The sequence below is a fragment of the Harpegnathos saltator genome, unplaced genomic scaffold, assembly GCF_003227715.2.
Source record: "Harpegnathos saltator strain DR-91 unplaced genomic scaffold, Hsal_v8.6 scaffold390, whole genome shotgun sequence".
NCBI classification, from domain to species: Eukaryota; Metazoa; Arthropoda; class Insecta; order Hymenoptera; family Formicidae; genus Harpegnathos; species Harpegnathos saltator.
The window spans coordinates 217,782-241,503 of NW_020230195.1; the positions used below are offsets into that span (position 1 = coordinate 217,782).

The 23,722-nt window shown below is 35.6% G+C and overlaps 2 protein-coding genes across 7 annotated transcripts; both read left to right on the top strand.

Annotated features, from left to right (window-relative positions):
• Positions 1-701: 701 nt before the first annotated feature.
• LOC112589067 (uncharacterized) lies at positions 702-3,168 on the top strand. Of its 6 annotated transcripts, XR_003113226.1 has the most exons (4): positions 1,293-1,441; positions 1,503-1,879; positions 1,959-2,221; positions 2,405-2,510. XR_003113226.1 is itself a non-coding variant. In XM_025300937.1 (3 exons), exons 2-3 carry the CDS (start codon positions 1,675-1,677, stop codon positions 2,518-2,520), a joined length of 663 nt encoding a protein of 220 aa, XP_025156722.1. In that variant the 5' UTR covers positions 702-1,286; positions 1,503-1,674; the 3' UTR covers positions 2,521-3,168. The 6 variants fall into 6 exon arrangements, 5 of the variants coding, with proteins under 5 accessions (XP_025156722.1, XP_025156724.1, XP_025156725.1 ...); XM_025300937.1 differs by lacking the exon at positions 1,293-1,441 and adding an exon at positions 702-1,286 and having other exon boundaries at positions 1,503-2,221; positions 2,405-3,168; XM_025300939.1 differs by lacking the exon at positions 1,293-1,441 and adding an exon at positions 702-1,286 and having other exon boundaries at positions 1,503-2,221.
• Positions 3,169-20,611: 17,443 nt separating this feature from the next.
• On the top strand, positions 20,612-21,036 carry LOC112589064 (probable transcription-associated protein 1; the record flags this gene model as incomplete). The annotated part of the gene is made up of 2 exons (XM_025300927.1): positions 20,612-20,725; positions 20,817-21,036. Coding segments are annotated over exons 1-2 (235 nt in total), but the record flags the coding sequence as incomplete, so codon positions are not given.
• Between the last annotated feature and the right edge of the window lie 2,686 nt (positions 21,037-23,722).

The following is a 23,722-nucleotide window of genomic DNA, read 5'->3' on the forward strand; positions in this document are numbered from 1 at the left end:
ACATCCCGCGACGATCGTATAAATGCGTTGAAACAATCGATGCGTTAATCAATAATCCTGTGATTATTGGAAGCGTTAACGTCAAGACGATATGGCAGCATACACGAACGAAGAATATTATGACATGCTATTGACACTCGGAGCCTGTCACGGCCAGGTCGCCGCTGCTGCTCGAAGATACGCCGAGCTGTACCCCAACCGAGCAAGACATCCGTCGCACCACGTTACAGATACAAAATACAGATTTTTATGCTGGCAATGAATATTGGAACGTAGCTAGTGTATAACATGTGTAGTGTGATCAGCTGATTGCTGCGGGTACTGCGCGTTAGCGCCCACGTCTGACGGTGAGTTGCGCCGCATCTGTCTACCTCCGATACCCGACCCGCAATAGGTCTACTATTTTTGTTAATAATTTAAAATCTAAGCTTTTGCCAAAATTTTGCAAGAGAAAAAGTTGTTTTAGAATTTTACCAGGATTTTATACTTTTAATAATGGAAGTTTGTTTTGATTAATAATGGAAGGTTGTTTCGCCCTGTATATTTCACTGGTTACCACCAACGAAAACCGGAGTCTCGATGCGACTACGGTACGGGTTATACCTGTTTTTGGACGGTCGTGTTATCGCATATTTTCTTTTGGTGCTATTGGCTTTCTAATTTGGTTTTTCGATTGGTTTTTTGTTTTTGTTTATCGCGAGTTCTAATTTGATTTAAGTTTTTCTTTTTCTGGGCTTTCGTATTGAAGGCTTTTGTTCGTTTATTAGGTTGATTGTTTTGGTGACACGTGGTGTACACGTGATCACTCGTATACAAGTGATTTATCTGTCGAGATGGAGATCGATTCGATGGACGTTACTCCTGATGTTAGTTCAGAGGGGGGAGTTTGTCTGACGCAAATGCGTTGTGCAATAGGAATAGTATGAGAATCAAGTCTGCTGATGTGCCTGAAAAACAAAGGGCTCTTTGTCCAGGCGATATAAAGAAAGAGCTGGACCACGTGATGCGTGGCGAGGACATGCGTGATCAGTGCTTGGATTCGTCGACCTTTTCAATAACAAACAAGCTATACAAACGATTTTTGAAATCTAAGAGTTTCTCAGAGTCTCTGATGCCCTCTGAGAGCATTGAAGGCCGACGGCTTACTCCTGATAAGGACAATTCAGCTAATATCCGTAAGGTCAATGAAGGTCCTGCTGCTGCTGCTGCTTCTACTTCTGTGCCTTCTGTCGACAAGGGATGTAATGACTCCGTCATGGGGTCGGAGGTTGGTGGTGTCAGTGCAGGTATTGACATTATACGTGATTTTCCGGTCGTTGCTGGCATGTTAAAAACCGTTATGATAGGTCTAGTCAAGGTCCGTTTGTTGTTCTTATAGAAAAACTTGTCATTGACTCAAAAGACTCTTGTGATTCTGAGGAGATTGGAGTCTTGAAATTAGGTAGAGTTCTAATTAATGTTTATAATTTAAGACATATCCTTAATGTAGCAAATAATTTCAGAAAATCGGGGAAAAATAGATTTTATATCGCTTTGCCTACATTTGATTTGGCAAATGAATTAGTTAACTCTTTTGAAAGAAAAAAAGAACCTCTTTTTAAAGGGGAAACTTGGGTAGCTTTTGTGCCAGATTATAAGGTAACAAAAAAGGTCATCTTAAAAGGCATCGATGATATGGATTTTGGTTATAATAATATAATGGAGCTCCTGAGTCCTCCTCCAGGATGGAGAGATAATTGGGCACAACCTCTGAATGTTTATGCTTTGAGAAAGAAGGTTGCTGACCCCCCGGCTCAGGGAGGTGTCAAATATGTCGACACAAATACCATTGTGGCAGTCTTCCCTAATATAACATTACCGAATTATTCTCTTTTAATTGGTAAAAGAATTTATATGATTCCTTTTATTCAGAGGGTCATTAGGTGCCTTCATTGTCAACGATTTGGGCATTCCATCAGGGTTTGCAGAGGACGTCGGTCCCCGATAACTTGCGCGAGATGCACGGGCTCTGGACATTCAGACGATGAATGTTCTTCTAAGAAAATTAAATGCATCAATTGTCTCCGATTGAAACGGGAGGATAAAGACTTGATGCATAAAGCATCAGATGTCAAATGTCCCGTATTCTTGGAACAAAAATTAAAAAAAATCATGGCCACCTTTTGTCTCTCCCCTGGGGAGGCGGACATGTTCCTGAGAGATAAGGGACCTATCCCTTTAGGTAATGAATATATTGGGGGGGGGGTTCTTTACCTCTCCCAACTCTTGATGACTTTATTATTAGAAGATCATATGCCAATGTGGTCCAAAAGAATACGAAATTTAAGGATAAAGATAAGGTTAAAGCAAAGATTTCTTCTCATAATACTGAGTTGGAAGTTGCTAATAATTCCCTTATTTACAGGGTTCCGGAAAACAAGTCTCATCCTAGAGAGGATTCTCTGTTGGCCACAAAGAAGGCTCGCAACCTCATCACTAGTGGCCCTATTTCCAAGGCAAAAAATAGAGTCTCTGCTATAAAAATTCATAAGGATCTTTTGTCTGGAGAAAACGAATTTCTTCGTTTGTCTTCTCCAAAAAGAGCGGACACGCACGGGACCGTGGATCCTGCTCTTAACATCACTGGTTCTACCGTGGTTAAGGAGTCCTCAGGAAAGCTTTCATTGGAAAGGCAAGAGGGTCCTAAGATCATAAGTGACATTCTTATCGATAATTATAGAAATATTAAAAAGGTTTCGCTGGCCGAATTGGGCCCGGAGGGTCCTGGGGCTGGGGGTTCTGCTCGTTCCTTTGGTTACTTTCGGTGCGGGGGTTGGGTTGATGGATCCTCCCCCCTCGGTGCCTTCGGTTGTTCCTGAAGCTATGGCTGCGCCGCGTACGATGGCGGAACTGGCCGGCCGGTTAAAGAATATATCATTTGAAAAAGCCACAAGTTTACTTGCCGATTATGCAAATGATACGGACAACCCTTTCTACTTGTTGGTTAGGGGTTTTTTCGTTAAAAAGAGGCATTCTCAGGAATCAACTGAGCCGCTTACTTTCTCTGATAGTGTTTTTGTCAGTTTTTATACTAAGTGTATTTCACATTCCAATCTAACAGATTTCATTGTATTTCTTGGTAATCAGGAAAAGGTAGATACCTCTTCCACCACCTCTTCTCTCTTAAGCAATGAATAAATATAAACATCCTATATATAACTGTAACTTATCTTCTTTCAGTAATCTCCACATAGCACAATGGAATGTGAATTCTGTCAGATCAAGATACGCGGACATTTGTTATGTCCTTGACAATTTAAAGATGGTCATTATGTGCTTAGTTGAAATAAAGATCTCTGACGATGTTCCATGCAGATTCAATAATTATAAATTCATAAGAAAGGACCGCTCTAATCATGGCGATGGTCTTGGATTCTTGATTCAGAACAACATTAACTTTAAACATACATCCTTCCCCGACGTGGAAAAAATGTGTGAGGACCATGGGTTTGAGATCCTTTTTGTTTGCATTAAAGGCAGCCTTAAAGGTAAGAATTTGTTTTTAATTGGATTATATAATCCCCCAGGCGTCAGACTAGATTCGACTGCGTCTGTGTGTAAGGACGTTATTTTCTGGGTCAAACTGTTTGACTTCTGCAATTCTCTTGGAGATTTTATTTTGATGGGCGATTTCAATGCTCACAGTTGTCTGTGGGATGGTGTTAATAGTAAGGTTGATAGAGAAGGAACTTCTCTTGAATTAGCTATTGAATCTTCTAATCTGCTTTGTCTTAATGACGGGAAATTCACTTGGGCTTCATCGGACTTATCGACCCATAGTGTTATCGATTTGACTTTGGTCTCCTCGAGTTTTGCCACTAATGTGGTTGTCAACACTTCCGATGACAGATATGGCAGTGATCATTTTATTATTGAGATAAAGGTAAACTGTTTTAATACTAGTTTTCTCCCATGTAGACCTTCTTTATCTTTGGCTGATCTTGATGAGACTGGCTTCTGATCTTGCCTTGTGGATCGCTTCAAGGATTTTCCGGCTCATGTCGGTGCGATCAATGAGGTTTACAATAATGCTTTAGAATCGATCAAAGATTCTTTGATTTCAAATGGTGCATATAAAAAGACTTGTAATAAGGTTCGATGTGGTCAACCCGCAGTTTGATGGAATGAGAAATGCGAAGAGCTTGTTAATGACAAGAGACGTGCGTTTAGAAGATTTTGTAATAACCCTTCTTTAGATAATTTTAACGCTTTTGAAGATACCTCCAAAAGGGTTAAGAAGGAGTTACGTGCAATTAAATCTTTATCTTTTAGAGATTTTTGTGGGAGCCTGGACTCTCAAACTGTGGCCTCTGTTTGGAGCACTCTCAGATCCTTTAAAAATAGGCAAATGGAAGTATCCAGATCCTTAAACAGCTCGGAAGCTGTAGATGCTGCTGTGCTGGCCTTTGATAAGGTCGTCCCTCTCCAGAATTGTTCTTTGGCTCTGCATCGGCATTTTGTTTGCCCTGAGCTGGATCTGACTGGAGATATTTCAGAGTCAAGGCCTCTGACACCTTTACTGGACGGGGATTATGTGAGTGAGGGAAGACTTCGTCTTACATATGATTGGGAAGGCACCTCTCCCGTTGATTCTTCCTTTTCGGATGGCTTGTTTCCTGACCTGGATTTTGACTCTTTGGTAAGACCGTTTACTGAGGAGGAACTTTGCTTTATTGTTTTATCTCTGAGGATTAAATCGGCTCATGGCCCTAACCTTATTTCTAACCGTGTTATTAAACTGCTTCCGAAGCCGATTATTTCTTTTTTCTTGAAATTATTCAATCGTATTTTTCACTTGAGAATTTACCCAGATTGTTGGCGTCAATTTTTTATGATCTTTATTCCAAAGCCAGGTTCACGATCCTTGAGACCGACAACGCTTGCAAATTCTCTTCTCAAGATTTTTAAGAGGTTGATCCATTCGAGATTGGAATACTGGGTGGAAAATAGTCTACTTCTCCCATCCACTCAATTTGGTTTCCGTTGGGGTAGACCCACGTCGGACTACGTCGGACAACAGCTTGACTTATTTAACTTCGGACATCAGACTCGGTTTTGCCAGATCTGCACATACAGGCTCAGTCAAGTTAGATATTAAAGCATTTGACAATGTACAACCGAATATATTAATTCATATTTTAAGACAAGCTCAACTTCCGGAGAAATTTGTCAAATTTATAGAATTTATGGTCCCTGTTAGGTACATAGATGGATATGTTAACGGGGTAAAAATCGAATCCAGAACAGCGACGATGGGACTTCCTCAAGGTTCCGTGCTTAGCCCTATTTTGTACAATATATATACTTCTTTCCTATTTAAGGAACTTCCTGAGGACGTTAAGGTCCTCTTGTATGCTGATGATATATGTTTTTATTCTTCGAGCCAAAGTATTAAAGTTATTTTTAATCATTTGAATTTAGCCATATCCTTTTTTGAGAAAGCCTTAAGATTTTTGGGTTTGCAGGTGGCCCCGGAGAAATCGAAATTATGCATTTTTTCTCCCCGTGGACATAGAAAGGTATGGAATTATGTAGAGAAGAGAAGACTGAAGGTGAGCCTTGGGAGCATTGTGGTTCCCTTATTTAAAAGCGTAAAATTTTTGGGCCTTACGCTCTCCAGAGACTTGTCTTGGACAGCTCATGTCAAAGATATTAAGCATATGTGCATGCTTAAATTGAATGTTATGAAGGCTATTGCTGTGTTTCTTGGGATTCTCACCCTCATAACTTGATTGCTGTTTATAAAGGCTGGATCAGGTCATCTTTAGATTATGGGTTGTGTTCCTTCTTGGATATTGCTCCTCGGGATGCCCTTATTTTGGACAGAGTACAATTTTCTGCGCTCAGAATTGCTATGGGCTTAATGTCTACAACACCTACTAACGTTGTGCTAGATCTTGCTGGTGAACTTCCTCTTCAGTTCCGTAGATCTTTACTGACCTCTAGATACATTCTAAAAGCTTTCTCTGTGAAATCGCATTTCTTGTCTAGACTAGTTATGTGGCTCTTTTCAGACATTGGCAAGAGGAGACTTCATGGTATGGAGGATTCTTTTTTTTCCATCCTCATGAGCTTGCTCATGGGAGCAATTCGGGGCTAATATGTATCGTACTTTTCTACCCAGTTCTTTGGATTTTTCCCTGGAAGTTGGGAGTTTTCAGCCAGAGGGGGACTCTTGTTCGGGTTTCGATTTTCAGATAAAACGCAATGAAGATAATATTTCCTCTACTACCAGCATTGTTTCCACTATTCCCATAACACCTGCGGAACACCTCTTTCAATCTTATTTGAAGAATTATGGATGTCATGAACACACAATTTTATATACAGACGGTAGCAAACTTGGCTCCGGTGAAACAGGTTGTGCCGTGTTCTCTTTTGACCCTCTGATTGAAAAGACATTCAGTCTTTCCAGTTTAATTTCTATCTTTAAGGCTGAACTCACGGCCTTGTTACATGCTCTCAGAATCATTGATGAGCATAATTTAAATAAAGCTATAATTGCCACGGATTCTAGAAGCGCGGTCTCATCAATTTTAAAAGTCTCAGATGCGAAATATACGCATCCATGGATTATTTTAATAAAGGATATTTTGTATCAGCTCCATCGTAGAGGTACGATTGTGAAATTGCTCTGGATCCCAAGTCATTGTGGTATCTTGGGCAATGAAAGAGCTGATGCATTGGCTAAGGAAGCGGCTTTAAGAATATTTTCTTGTAAACCTCATCAACAGATCTATCCTTATTTCAGCTTGTTTAAGTTGATAAGTTTAGAAATTAGGGAGGAATCATTCAAATTTTTGAAGATGTCTACATTGGTGAAGGGCCACCGTTATTTTAACAGAGTCAGAATTAAACTCGAAAAGCCATGGTTTAGAGACTATAATTATTTATCAAGAAGTGTATTGACTCTTATCGGAAGACTCCAAACATATCATGTGGCTGTCAATGCTCATTTATTCGATAAAGGCATAGCGGATTCTCCATTGTGCCCGTTTGACAATTGTATTCAAATTATAGATCATGTATTTTTTGAATGTTGCCGAAATTCGAAGGAATCCTATTGGCTTATTAAAGAACTGCATAAAGCGGGTGTCGGCCCTGCTGAAAAAATTGCCGATTTGGTTTTCTCCAACAATTCCCAGGTTTTCCTCCTTCTGGAGAGTTTTATACGTAAGGTTGGCTGCGCCATCTAACTATTATATTAACTAGAAGTGGACAAAGAGATTGAAATCTCGGGCCCATAGTTGGAAGAAGAAGAAGAAGGACAAAGAGATTGAAATCTCGGGTCCATAGTTGGAAGAAGAAGACCAACAAAAACCTGTAGGTAACCTAATTTCAATTTCCGTCGATTAGTAACACTGTTCAAGTAGTAGTCTGTCAGTTTGCTAAATCTTTTTGACAGATGTGCGCGCATGTTTATAATAAATATTTACGATCGTAATATTTTATAAATGTAAATATAAAATATATATATATATATTGCGACATTTATTTAAAATAAAACTAAGTAAAAGTATTACAAATAAGTGAAAACATAAAATTCATTAATATAAATGAAATGAAAAACAATGATATTATACGTATAAGTGGATAAATTATTATATGCAATTAAACAATTTGAGTTCTTCAGTGTTTTAACGTGTCTTGATAAATATTACTTATAGTTGTGGCATCGTTCTTCACATTGCTGTCATTGTCAACAACGGAATGAAGTCTATACAAAATGAAAGGAGCATTAATAATGAAAGAAGTAAATGGAAAATAGACAAATATATATCAGATAAGTAGCAAATATTCTCATGAAAGAAAAGGTTATGTATGTATGTGCCATCTGTAATTGTAGATGTTGCTGGACCGATTCTTTTCTTTGATTAATTTTTTTGTTCCAGCTTCCCAGCTAACGAGGAGTGCTTGCGAAATGTCAATAGCCAGAGGAATAATAAGAAAAATTAAAAGAAGAATAAGAAGTACATTAAAATATTTATTAATTAATCTTTGTTTTTCCAACTAATTCAGATAATGAATGTAATATTATTAAAATATTTAAATTTTAGATATCTTGGATTTTATTCCAAATTGTTGGAATTTCATTTTCCCTCTGTTTTAATGAATAACGCTCCGATCTCGCCCAGAATTTTGAATGCTTCATTTTACTTCGAATGTCTTTTTGATGTTCAATTAGATTAGCTATAAATAATATTAAATTATAAGAACAATAAAAATAATGAAAAAAAGAGTGTTTACAATAGAGCATTTACAATATACCTAAAAATTCAACTATTTTTGAATGTTTCTTTAGGCTTTCTCGCAATTCTCAGTTGTGCCTTTCAGAAATATTGTTTGTTCTGTGTAACTGTTGAAAAACACAAAATGAATGAGGTTTGAAGCCATTTAGTCATGTTTCTCTATAATAATGAAAAAATGATCGAAGATATTTGCAATCATTAAATATTATTTTATAAATAATTTCAAAGGCTCCTATTAAATCTTCCGGCAAAAAAGCCAAAGATATCAATAGTTTTACTGAGCCCCAACCTGATTCCTTTTTGTCACCTTTTAGAATATTGTGCTTCTCAGCATTATGTACTAAGGCCTGTAATAAGAAAGCAGTATAAGGAAAATTGACATGTATTTCATGTTTATTATTTTATATATAGTTATCTTTTATTACCTGACTATAATGAAAAAAGCAGCCAATGACTTTAGCTCTAAGAAAAATCGTTTGTAATGCCTTTCGCTCGGCTTTTTCAAAATCTGATATTATAATTTCTGGCTAATTTAATTACGTGAATGACTTTTTGTAAAACATTTAAATAATCATCAAAAGTGCGTCCTTCTATTATAGTATAAACAATTGGAAATGTCTGAAATTTAAGAACAATTTAATTTACTCATTTATTTACATAGAATGATTTTGCAGGTAAATCAACTAATTATTAAATGAAGAAACTAATTAATTGTTTGCTTACCTTATTATCATATCTAATTATAATTGTCCACAATTGACAATTATTTTCTTGAATTGGAACTGTTGTAAATGTTCCATCCACAAAAATGGTTAATTTGTCATTAATTATTGACATAACTGACTGCATTAAAATCTTATCAATGAAAATAATCACTTTGGTATCTTTTCCTTTCATTACAAAATCAACAATAAAAGAATCAGTTGTTTCTATTTTTAATAATTCTTTCCAACTTTCTTTATTTAAACCATATGTTAAATCATATAAATTTTTTGGAATATTTCGAATACATTTTTTTTATGTCTTTCATTTGATTTTTCTATATTACCAATTTTTGTCAAATCAATTTTTATCAAATCTAATAAATGGTCATATCTAAATATAAATAAACAAATTACAAATATAAAAATTACAATATTATATTACAAATATAAAAATGATAAATAGTAGGTACTCATCTTCATTAATAACATTTATTTATTGTTTTTTATTTTATTGTTTTATACTCATACTTTCAAAATAATTCTTTTCTTTATTAATCTGGGTAATTCGAATGCATATGATGCTTCGATATTAATCTCACATAATTGAAATATTGGTTTTTTATGCTCATGTTTTCCACTAACAATATAATTGCCACTTACAATTTTCAATTTTGCTTTATATTGCACTTTATTTTTACGAAAACTACATTCATAATACCTATGTCTAATAAATATCCATGAAAAAATCATTCATAATTAAATACATCAAATACATGAAATAAATCTAATACATAAATACATCAAATTATTCATAATTAAATACATCAATACATCAAGTACTGGTACGCTTCTATGCTGATTACGTAAATTAATAAAAAATTATTTTCTGAATAATTTCTGAATAATTTATTGCTTTAGATTTAAGCTTCATCATTTTTTTTCTGCTAAACGGAAAGAAATATCTTGTTTTTATTAACGGCACAACGCGGCACAAATTAACTCCAATCTACCAAAAAAAATTGGGTTCATTTCGGCAAAAGTGCGGGGCTGGTAAATTTTTGTTTTTATTTATTTTCATGAAAACTATTTGAATTATCGATTTGTGGTTTGCGGCACAAACATAGCACAATACAGCACAATAAAGAAAAACTCAAAATTCTAAAAGTGCGGGGCTGGCGGATTTTTTGTTTTTTTTTTTATTTTTTTGAAAACGGTTCGAGTTATCGAGGTGCGGTTTGCGACACAAATCAGCACAAACGTAGCACAATACAGCACAACTAAGAAAAATATATATTTCGAAAAGTGCGGGGCTAACTTCACACACATCTACCCGCCAGCGGTTCGAGTGTGCGCATACCTATTCGAACCGTCGTTTTTTATCAATTATCGCATGAGGTAATTGCGCGAAAGCCTGACTCGAAAGTGTTCTAGCACTCGGTGCGTCTCCATATCTCGCCCGATTTCCGCCGACAGGCGTCTGAATTATATTATCGTTACGATATCTATTGTTTTTTTTGTGCTTACTACCTCGAGCTGCTTCTCTATTCATTCGGCTCCATGCATAAAGTAAATAAACAAAAGAAGAAAAGTCATATCTGTAGGGACTCGCTCCCATGTTGTTTATACATCCTGTACCTTATTCTTACATATGTAATGTTTATTTTATGTACTCTATTACTAAACAACTATTAAATATACGTTTTTATTGCTATGTTAATAAAGATTTTTATTAGAGTTCGCTATGTAAATAAACACGAGTGGTATTTCATCAATAAGAGAAGCATCACGCTAGAGCGTAATGCTTTATTACGCATTAACTTTACGATCAGTTTTTCTAATAAAAAATTTACTGCAATATATAGGGTGTTTGATAGCTGATCATGCAGACGAAAGTTGGAGATAGATTGGGTGTAGCCGAGAAGAAAAGTCATGTACCATAATGTTAAATTAGCAATAGTTACCGAGTTATTAATTAAAACATGTGAACCAACGAGCGCGTAGAGAGCAGAGGGCGGCCGCAGTAAGCACGTAAACATTTGATACAGGCGGAGTCAGTGAGTGGCGGTAGACAAGCGCGCGCGGCGAGGGGCAACGTAAGCGACAAGAGGCGATCGCGCGCGACTTTTCGGCTACATGCCGAACATGACTTTTCTTCTCGGCTACACCCAATCTATCTCCAACTTTCGTCTGCATGATCAACTATCAAACACCCTGTATACCATGCAAAAAATTTGTCGGGAAATTTTTTCTTAGGTCGCTTCAGTGAGATGGGCGGCTCCGAGAGATCACTCGCGGTTCTTCTCGACGCAATACCTGTAACGATCTAACTCGATTGCATCGTTACAAAATATTTTTTTACGCGCGATGTCTTAAGATTCAAAACAATAGAGCACAAAGATATTGCGCGAGTTTTTGTTCCTTTCGAAAAGAATGACGCGTTGTTTTCGAAAGCTTTATAAAAGAAAAGCAAAAAAACCAAAAAAAATAGCGAAATAAAATTGTATTTCATGTATGAATACAAAATAAATTTAACAACAGCAACAATAATAATAATAATAAATATGATATATTATGGGAAAGAGGTAGGTGTGGGCAGACTAGGTTGTAAATGAATAACACTAATACCCAGCTTCACGAAAAAAATATATACTGTTATACATTTATGTATATTAAAGAAAAATAAAAAAAAATTAATTGAAGAAGTATATATTTATTTTATTAGTGAAACCAAGCAATAGCTTCATTTCAAATAACATTTTAAGCTGCTTTATTTAAAAAAATATTCTATCTAATAAAATATTAATTTTTATTTGTAACATAATATGTTATACAATACTCATGTAATAGAAGTAACATTCTATATTTTTTTGTGCAATGTCACTTTAAATTTCAGTTTTTAATTTCATAGCATAGTGCGTCTTTCTTCTGTGAATATTAAACGTAAAATTAATCATTTACAGTAGGTCAAATAGTAAAATAGAATGTATATTAAAACAAAAACGTTAAAAAGAATAATTTCTTTGCTGTGCACATTATTAAGCATAACATAAAGATTGCAATCACAGATGAAAAAATTGCATAAATGGAAGACTAGCAAATCTCATCACGGCGAATCTACATGTAGATTTCTTTTAAATGTGTTCATGTTGTACTGATCATATATTTATATTCTATTGACGTCTTTTTTCTCTATAACTTTTATTTGTTTTTGTTTTATTTTGCATTGCTTTTGTTTTATTTTATTTGTTTTTGATATCTTTTCTACTTGTGATTATTGAAAGTTTACTTATATTAATGTTATGTTGACGTCTTTTCTCTGTGTTTTACTTTTTATGGACGTCTTTTCTAGTTGTCATTAAATAAAACTTACTTTATATTTCACTGTATGATATGTTACATATTGTATTGCACGGTATTTCTTTAAATATTTTCCTTTCGCTGTTGAATACAATGTATCAACATACATGATAACCATGAATATATTTTCAAAAAATGATAATATTATTTGTATCTTAAAATATCATTGATAGTAAGATATTTAATGATTTCCCAATTTCATGGCATGCTCGTACTACAACTTTTATTTATTACAACTATTACCGTGATAGATTTGCTAGTCTATAACATTTATGCAATTATTTCAACTATGATTGCAATCTTTCATGACATTGGGAAATGCATATTTTCTTTTCTTATTACTGAAAAATATTTGCAGCTAAATAAAATTCATTTCTATATTTATTAGCACAATAATCAATTTTTAAGATACAAATAATACAGAAAAGAAATTAAAGAAATACTTTTGTTTTGTGCAAATTACAAATTGCACTGTAAATACATTCTATGTTACTTATTTTTCCCCCGTTACTGTACTTTAATATTTTCCCGTACTTTATTTATTTATTTCTTTTGAGAACTTTATTTATTTGACAAATTTTTCACTTTTCTATTAAATGTACTGACTGCTTTTCAAATACGATTGTTGTATCGTGTACGGGAATATATTTTAACAGTCAATAGAAATTTCAATGCTTGTATGCGGTGGTTATAACTATCAAACCATCCAACATGTATTTTATTTGTTGCATTCATACCTTCATTCATTATTTTCTCTAAAACTTGTGTCGATGTCCAATAACGTTCCCATATGCGATTGAAGCTCATCAACTGCGTTTTGATGACATCTGTAAAACTGCTTGTTGATCGAAGTAATTTGATAACTGTAGGAGCTTCTTCATCTGCATTGGGATATTCACGATATTCGATATATTTTTCATTTGGCGTTGCATCTTCCATTGGCGTTTTTAACATCATTTCATGGCAACTTTTACAATTATTTCTTTCATAACATCATCGTCCTATATATCCTGCAAAATATGTTATTGCATTAACATCATAATTACTAAGTTCATTTACCATGTCCAAATCCATTTCGTCACACTCTTTGACAATGTCCGCATTCTTGTCAAATAATTTTGCTACTGAATCGACATAATTAAGATCCTCTTCATCGGTAGCAGTTATGTTGTTCTCACTCATATAATTTTCAACTACTTTAATAAGTTGATTCGGTTTATTAATGAGGGCCTCACTTTCAGGACATTGTACATTACCTTTCTCGCTTGTCTGGATGTAACCAGTGGAAATTATACTCGTATGTCTGATTGACAGTCGAACCATTTTTGCAGTTGGATTAGGATTACAATCCTCCGCATTGGCGTAAATCCTCCGCGTTGGCGAAGTTTTGAAAATAAATGTTCCACAGAATCTTGATTGCATAAACCTGTTGCAAGTTCGAATTTTTCATTGTTATTAACAAGTTCTTTATACACAGAAAGAATTGCTTGTATCGTAATAGAGAAACCTTTAAAGCAAGGAACTTGATTTATTTTGTCCGGAAATTTTGACCATTCTATGGGCCACTGTATAAAGTTCGACAATAAATTTTCAATGTCAGGATTTTTTTTAGATAACGGGCGTTTTCCACCAAATGTTACATTAAGGCTGTATGAGTTGCATCAATTATGCTGTTCATATACTCAGCAAAATCAGCTGTTGCTTTCCAAGTATCCGAACATAATTCTTTCTCCTCACCGGCTAATTTAATTGCGGCTGCGAATCTATAGCTAAATAATTGAAATACCCTTTTCACATTCATCGCTTCAAAACAATTCGGACGAATGTGTGCCGGTGTAATGTGAGATAATAAATTGGAGCCGCCTTTTGTGGCATTATCGATGCTCCAGGTTCTTACAAAATCGGAGTATGATGCAATTACAGTCTGTAAAGTAAGAGCATGTACGGCATAAATGGCAGTTGGCTTCAAATATCGTCCTAGTTTTTTTGTGAGCCGATAGATGAAATCTTTGTCGTGAATGCTTTGTCACAAAAGATTCAGTTGGCATCGAACTCTAACCTGAGAAACACGTTAATCACCATGAGTGCCACATACGCATCGCGCTACGAGGCTGTGTTCCTTTGCTCCCATCCCAAAGGACCAAAAATGTCATATGCAGTGGCTACTAAATACATGGGAAAGTCAAAATCGTTCGTCGCTAAGTAGGTTCAGCAATATAAGAAGATAAAAAATGTCGATGACTTGCCAGAACGTGGCTCGATAGGCAAAGTGACGCCAAATATGGAAAAAAAAATTGTGAATTTGTTTAAGCGGAACCCGATCTTAATGCTTAAAATTTATGAGAAGTGTTTGTTGCCGACTGCTGAACGATGCTTCATAAAAAAACTAGGACTAGATCTTACAGGAAGACAACGACCCAAAACACCGGAGCAAGCTTTGCACCGAGTGAAAAGAGCAGTCTGGAATCGTCACACTTGATTGGCCATCGCAGTCGCCAGATGCAAATCCCATTGGAAATGTGTGGGCATATCTCAAGCACAAGCTTCGAGGAAAAAGAGTGTGCATTTTGAAGCAGCTGACACGACAAATTCGTCTCATTTGGAGGTCTTTACCGAACGAATACGCAGTCAACTTAGTAAGGAAAGTATGCCTCGGAGATGCCAGGCAATTATCAATGCTGATGGTGACTGGACTCATTATTAATGGTATAGCATTTTTCTTCTCATGGAGTACAACAAATCCATGTACTTAAAAATCATTAAAAATAAATTTTTCTACACATTAACCCGTACACGCTCTTACTTTACAGACTGTACTTCTCCTTTGCAATATATACAGTACCTACCAAAAGTTCGGGGCCACCTAAATAATTTTTGAACGATTTGAAATATAGGATTGAAATTTATAAGGATTCAATGGGATCACAAAGTCTATTATTTAACCACAAAAACACCCGCCTCCACACACCCCGGGGGCCAGGGGGAGGGGGGAGCCAAAAAATCTCAAATGGTATGTTGGGTTGAGTGAGGGCTCGTTCGAAAGGGCTTTCCGAAACGAAAACAACGCGAGGTCGCCGAGGTCTCTACGATTTTTTTTCGCAGAGTTATGATCATTTGAACATTGAGATTTTGCGAGGGCCTACAGCGACAACAGAAGAAAGGTCAGGCTTCACGCGGGCACGCACGTTCCTATGTGTGCGTGCGTGCGTGCGTGCATGCGTGCGTGCGTGCGTGCGTGCGTGCGTGCGTGTGTGCGTGCGTGCGTGCGTGCGTGCGTGCGTGCGTACGTGTATGTGTGCGTGAGCGTGAGCGTGGCGTGTGCGTGTGCGTGTGCGTGTGCGTGTGGTGTGCGTGTGCGTGTGCGTGTGCGTGTGCGTGTGCGTGTGCGTGTGCGTGTGCGTGTGCGTGTGCGTGTGCGTGTGCGTGTGCGTGGTGGCGTGGTGCGTGCGTGCGTGCGTGCGTGCGTGCGTGCGTGCGTGCGTGCGTGCGTGCGTGCGTGCGTGCGTGCGTGCGTGCGTGCGTGCGTGCGTGTCGGCCACTAAGGCAAGACCGCTAGCGTGTCCGGCCAACTAAGGCAAGACCGAGATAAGAACACTGGCGTATGTGAAGGAATAAAAACACTAATTATTTAATCAAATGTTCAAATTGATATCCTTCGACAACTTGGCAGTGTCTTAAACGAACGTAAAACGTTTCAATTACGTTAGTTAAAAAATCGGGTGTGATTGAATTTGAAAGGTTCATTATTTTTTCCCGCAGCTCTTCTAAATTTTCGGACCTGGTCTCATAGACCTTTGTTCTCAAATACTCCCAGTAAAAAAGATGGTAATGTTAAATTATCTTCTAATATCAAATTTTCATTTTGTTGTACATTTTGTTCTAGTATTTGTTCCACTTCTATATTTTTTTCGTTTGCGGATGAGTTAGCATTTTCATGTCGCAGTGGAACAGCATTTCGTTAATCGTTCTTTACTTGCGTTTGTAAATGAATCATTAGGGAAATGATCTTCACATAATCCCAATTTTCTTAATGTGTTAGTAGACATTTTATCCAATGTTGTATTTCCTGAAAAAATAAATATGCCCAACTACATACAAATAACGATTACATGTCATTACAGTTTACAATATAATGCAATGAAATTTCAAATACTCGGTATTTCGCGTTTATAATGTATTAATAACTTATTACAAAAATGGGTTGTGTGACTAAAAATCGCGGGATAATTGCGGCCTGAAATTGCTTCTCGTGTACGGAAAGTTGGCATTTCACTTGTTGGGAATTCACAAATTACTTAGAGCTCTGGCTTTCTTTTTATAGTTTCATTGAGTTTTTCATAAGTTAAATATTTTTACTCACTAAAATAAAGAAAATGGATTCGGATAAACCAAGACGTATTATTGCGTAAACGTACAAGTTCATATTGTTTCTCTGTTTGCTTCGAACATTCCGTTGATATGTGCAATATTTTTTAAGATTTATAGTTTCATGCAAGAGTTCAATAAAGAAATCTGCTATATACATTTAAAAATTATCTAGCTAGTTAAATAAAATTAGCAAAACAATGATTTTATGAGCATTTAACGGATTAAGACGTTTCTCAAAATATCGGATATCTGACTATTCTAAAAAAGATCTTGTATACTTGTAAACACATTTAAATTTTTGAGAAAGTTGTGCGTACAATTGATGCTGCGCGATTTTTTAATAATTTCATACTGCACAAGTGCTTCAGCATCTCACAATATTTTAACTGTGCAACGGTGGAATAGTATTAAATTATTAAAAAATCGCACAATGTGCCTATATACAGGATGTCTTAAAAATACCGGAACCTCCGGATAATTTTGCAGGATCAAGTTTTCATGAAAAACTTTAAATACAAAAGTTGTAGAAAATCAAGTAACGAACTTGATGGTGACCTTAAATTTAACCTTGACCATCACCTTCAAGGTCATTTGAAGGTTAACTTGAAAAATTGAAATGGGAACCCCTATTTTTTATTACATTATTTTTTTTCTACTAATTAATTTGAACAACTGTTATCTAAGACATTTTTTTATTTGCCTAATATTTTTTGAGATATTTGAGGAAAACTTGATAACTTTTTTAATATTTAACTTACGATATCTCGCTGACTTATGGGAAGAAAAAGTGGTACTAGACTTTCTTGCTTTATTTAGTCTCAAGAATATATTACTATAATAGTGCCCTAACTTTTGTTAATTTAATAATTTTGAAATTTCTAAAGGTCGGTAAGTTAACAACAGTTAGGGCACTATTATAGTAATATATTCTTGATAGTAAATAAAGTAAAAAAGTCTAATACTATTTCTTCTTTCGACGAATTGTTACCGAGATATTGTAAATTAAATGTTGAAAGTTACCAAGTTTTCCTTAAATATTTCAAAAAATATTAAAGAAATAAAAAATAATTCAGACAAAAGTTGTTAAAATTAATTGATAGAAAAAGAAGATATAATGAAAAACTGAGCTTTCTATTAAAAAAAATTAAGTTGACCTTCAACTGACCTTGAAAATGCCCTCCAAATAAAAAACTGATAATGCCAGTCTCTTTCCCCTTCGAAATCATGGAACACATGTTTTAGCTTATTTTTATATCTTTCATAGTTTTCGAGATTTTTTACCTGTTACGTTTAAAATTTAACACCCTGTATAGTGCTAACAACGTGCCTACAACCCTGTACAAAATGCTTCAGTATGCTTACAAATATACAAAATCTGTTTTGATCCTACATCCATCCATGCCTACAACTTCGATATTTCGGCCAGCGCCTAAATTCGTATACTCATTTAATCATTGCCCTTAATTTTGTTGTGTCATTCAGTTTTTGTGCTTTTATACAAGAAAACTCTTCCGAACTTTTGCAGGACTGTAAATCTTGCATATAGCATTATACGGCTGCGGAACTAATTATGAAAAAACTTATATTCAACTTGAACGTAGCATCTTACAAAAGAAGGGTCTGACGTGTAAATATAATTTTTAGCTGCATCTCGTAGCGATAAGTATTCATGCACATTAGTATTAGGTAAAAGTATAATGAGTAAGAAAATTTTATTCGCAAGAAAATGAAAAATAAAAATTCAGAAGGCCTTATAACCAATTTAAATAAAGCGTTCAAGGAGTGCGTGGCGGAGCGGGAAGGCATGTCTGTGAAGTTAACATGTCAAACTATCAATATGAAAAAAAACAAGTAGAGTTCTAATAGCGCTTTTGATAGTTCTACAGTTCCTCTATAACGAAAAATATGGTTCTGCAACAATACACCCAAAAAATAAAAAATAAAAGTACAACGTGCTATGTTCGCACAGTTACCACGTCGCTTCTTTCTCTAACGTACAAGAAGCAATCAAAATTGCACTATCCGTAGATTTTTATCAAAAAAATTAGTTTTTTCCCACTGTGCGCCGTTCCGCGCTTAGCGGCCGAGGCGACAATCACGGGCCGCTGAGGTCCGTCGCTATATAAGAAATCAGCTGGAGCGCATCTTTGTGTCATATTATCATTAAACACACATAAACATATATATTTTAAAGTAATTATTAAATGAGGAAAAAATTTTAATGATTTCCCGACAATAGTTGTCGCGAGCATTTTTGGTCTGTCTGTGTAGCCGCCGCAGTATATATGTCATTGACCGGCCGGTCATCCTCGCGTACCGCTTACGCGTCATGCGATATCGATATCGTCGTTAGGTCTAAAAAGTTCGGCGGCTCCTTTTAGTTTTAGATCATCAAAATACAAGCGCAACAATATAGAATGGCGAGGATTTGTAACCGTAGTAAGTCAGGATGACATTTAACCCTTTGTGGTCGATGCCGCCACAGTGGCGGCATTCGCAAGTCGTCATAGAAGTCGGTGCCACCGGGCTGGCATTTATGATTGCCTGGCGCGCGGCACGGCGAACGAGGCTAGCGATAATGAAAGAAAACTATCCTCCCGATGCTAGATTCAAATGTTTAGATCAACTTATAGATATCAATGTTTATCGATCTCTTCGAAATCTGCCGACCGCAAAGGGTTAATCAATTTCATTAATTTAATTAATAGAATAAAAAATGCGTATCTTTGTACTTCATGTGCGTACTCTTATCTCATAGGTTGTCCAAGAGTACGCATTTGCAGCATTTCACATTGTTAATTATTTGAAGCACTATTAATTCAATCTATTAATTCACTATTATATCAATTTCAATTTTTAGTAGTGTCAGTACACAGCAGATAACACTTCATATTCACTTCATATTCAGTGTTAGTTTGAAGTAAGTATGTCGTATCGTTACAAATTGTACAGTGTACAATTAATTAAAATGTAAAAAATGCGTACTATTATCCGCATTTCCTCTATATAGAAAATAATTATTGCAGAAAGATCTACCTGTATTAAGTATCCATGTATTATATCTTGCATCCTTCTGCATTGGTAATTTGAATAATCGTTTTCCAGTCGATTTTCCATTCTGACAATCTTTATACATGCACCTGTTATAAAAGCTATCTTCTCAACATAGTCAACATAGTCTTTATATTTTTATTTGCAATGCAGTGCAAAAATAATTTTAGATATGCGAGAAAAAATATATAAAAAGTAAGAAACTAAAAATGACAGAATAAAGAGAAAAATGGAAAAAGGAAAAAAAAGCAACACGTAAAAGGAAAAAAAAAGAATGAATAAATGAACCAATACAATGAAGTATACATACCAATACAGGCGCATACAAATATATTTACTAATAATGGTATTGGGCAAAAAACCGTAATACGTGTTGCAAAAGAGACAGATGACGTAGATCTGAGAGATCGTTTAGAAACAAATGTTGTAAAACACTAATCTCACGAATGAAAAAAAGATTGCAGCTCAGGTCAAAATACTTATCACAAAGCACGAGTAGCGAAACACCGCTATAACAAACGTTATTATGAACTTCGCGACGCAGATTGACTATTCTCGGTGACAGAGTCGCTATAGCGCAGTGCTATAGCGCTTCTTTTGTTTCAAATCGTCAAACGAATGATAAAAACAACGCTTGTAAAGTTTATTGACAACTTTTATACAAGTTAACTGTGGTGAAAAAAGTTGTGTTAACGTAAATAACTCGTGCATGAATCCACATGACATAAATTATGTGGATTCGACATGGATACAACGTATATCTTTTTGTCGTTGTTTATACCGTGCTCCTGTACGATTTATTTGTTTCAGAAAACGCGCGCACGTACGCGCAATCATAAACAATCCGCAACTATGTGCCTAGCGTGCTGCACATATTTTCCAGTTAGTTGGTGTCAGTAGATGTCAGTTGCTTAGTAGGTGTTAGACAGTGCATATGCGAGGATGTCGGCGAATGAGGTAATATATATTTAACCGTTAAATATTAATTATATATATATATATATTATAAATGCTTTTTATAACAAATATGTTTCATGAATTATTTCAGAACGAGCTTAATACGATGACGACGACGACCGCCACAACGGTCACGATGCCCGCCACAACCACCACGACGCCCGCGACAGCCACGACGGCCACGATAGCGGTGTCTGAAAAAATTACTGGGGCGACATCGACGACGGCAGCGATGGCCACGACGGCGACCGAACCAATAACGTTAACAGTAAGTATAAAAATCTACGAGGGCAGTCTGAGAAGTTCTCGGCGTAACAATGAAAGAAAATTTTTTTTGCCGTGAAATATGTTTTATTTTTCAATATAATCTCCTAAAACTTCAATACATTTATTCCAACGTTTTTCCAATAATTCAATACCATCATTAAAGTGTGATTCCGGAAGGAATTCTTTTCGCTCTTGTGTATAGTGATGGATTCAAGTTTCATCAACAGTTATGAAACGACGCTTGAAATCTATTTTATTTTGCTTAAACGTGCCAAACACGCTTGAGAAATACGCATTCGAATGCATTTTTGGTCAATTGTTAGCAAATGCGGCACCCATCTTGCACAAGCTTTTTCAACTGGTGCTACTACTCGAATGACTTGACAGATCGAATAAAATTTTACATGGGTTTATATCAGGGATGCCACTTTCCAATACAATTATAGTTTGACAGTTTCTAATGCTATATATGTCAGGTCGAGAACTTTTCAGACTGCCTATGTATATATGTCTAAAGCCCAGTTCCACAACCTCTGTATAACTTTAACTACTGATTAAATGCCAATAGTGATCGTTTAATTCTGATTAATTCTTAACGCATTAATTCAAATGCAGTTGGTCAAGTCTAGTGAAATAACCAGCTGGTTAAGTTAACTAGAAGTTGTGAAACTGGGCCTAGACGCTAATAGAGAGGATTCCTTTGGATTGGCGTCCATCAAGGTTCAGGAACAAAGGTCCACCTCGGCACTTTTTTCAAAATGGGAAGCCCCTAAAATTTTTTTTTTTATTACATATTCTTAATAGCCCTTCCCTTCAAGACCCTTTTTTCAAAAGCCAAACTGTGGTTTTTTTTTTTTATCCAAAATATGAAAAAATTAAGCTGTTTTTTTTTCCGAAAGGTTTATCGAGTTTTTTTTAAAGTTAAGAATATCTTAAGCCAAACTAAGGCAAGAATCCGGGAAGGATGATCCCGGGCCCAACTAAGGCAAGGGTCGTAGGATGATCCCGGCCCAACTAAGGCCAAGATCAGAGGAATGATCCGGCCAACTCAAGGCAAAGGTCGAAGTGGATCGAGTTCAACTAAGACAAGATCGGAGGATGATCCCAGCAACTCGTAAAAATAATTCGTCGGCTAACTTCCAAGGCGTTGACTCCTTAATTGGCTTGTCTTAATTTCGTTGATTGATTAATTTTCCAGTTATATTATTTACTTTGAAACTATTCTGCTGTTCGATATTTATTTCTTCCATTTACTTAGTAAATTGCTTTTTGCATTAGTTGGCCGGACAACTTCCCCGACCTTTAACCTTAAGTTGGCCGATTCTTCTAGATCTTGCTTAGTTTGGCTGGATCATCCTTCCGATCTTGCCTTAGTTTGGCCGATCATCCTCCTTTTGTATTGTTATATGTTTTTGATCATCCTACGATCTTGGCCTTAGTTTGGCTGGTCATCCTCCGATCTTGCCTTAGGTTTGGCTGGATCAATCCTCCATCTTGCTTAAGTTTGGCTAGTATTTATCTTACTTAAAAAACTCGATAACTTCGGAACAGCTATTCAATGGATAAAACCATAATGCTTTGAAAAGGTCTTAGAAGAAGGGCTATAAGAATATGTAAATAAACAATGCGGGTTCCCATTAAAAAATCGCGAGGGTGAAAAACCCCCCTTGGTTTTTTTTTTTCCCCTGCCTTGAATGACGCCCAAAGGTCAAATTATTAAGATCGATAAATAGATCTCTTTCAACGCTAACAATTTTGTCCTGAAACATTTTTTTATAAAGTGTATATTTTTGAAATTCCTCAGGCTCCTCGGGTTTTTTCTTCAACCCTGTAATGTGCATGTTAGGTGTCAATTTCCTATTAACTATAACATTATATACACAAATGTTATATAATAGTTAATGAATTAAGATCTTTATCAGTTTTTCTTTCCAGTATGTCATACAGTCAATGATATGATGCAAAATTAAATTATTCGATAGAATTTTGTAAATAAGATTATGGAATTTTTGAAGTACCGGTATTAACAAAAAGCCATTTTACATCATGAATAAGTACTTTTAGGAAATATATAAATGATAAACAATATATAAGAAAAATAATATAAAAAATTAATGCACGTTATAATGTAATATTGTTGGTTTGTTTGCAATATTTCACACTGGCACTGCGTTTCACGTCATTAGGAAAGGAAAATTAATTTGGGAACTTTGGATATAAGAAATGAATATGAAATGGATTTCCTTTTATTTTTATATTTTTAATTTTTTATTTGCTGTTTGTGTGTCGTGTGTGTGTGTTGTTTGTTTACTGTGTCATATATATATATTGGGCATTCCCTTCCGCCTCTTTCTTCTATTGCTTCTCTTGTCCTCTTTCTCTTCTCTCATTCTCCTCTTCTCTCTCCGCATCTTCGTTCCATCCTCCTCTTCCTCTCCTGTCCTCAGCTTCTCTTCCTACTTCCTCTTGCTCTTCCTAAACAGTATTGTGTCTGTTTGTATACTATTTTGTAACGCTTCAGCCTGTAACGAATAAGATAACTAAAAATATGAAGTAATAGAGTTTACAATAAGAAGTACCATTTATATATATATGTATCATAAGCATACATGTCAAAAAGACGTCTAAAATCTTTCTTTAAGACAATTTTTAGACTTGTATGTGTAAAAAATGTCTTAAAAAGAAATCTTTTAGACGTCTTTTTAGACATATATGTTTACTGGGTATTGA

Coding starts and splice junctions, on each gene's coding strand:
- LOC112589067 (XM_025300937.1), top strand. CDS start 1,675: ATGGATTTTGGTTATAATAATATAATGGAGCTCCTGAGTCCTCCTCCA. Junction 2,222..2,404: donor TAAGGGACCTATCCCTTTAG/GTAATGAATATA, acceptor CCTTATTTACAG/GGTTCCGGAAAACAAGTCTC.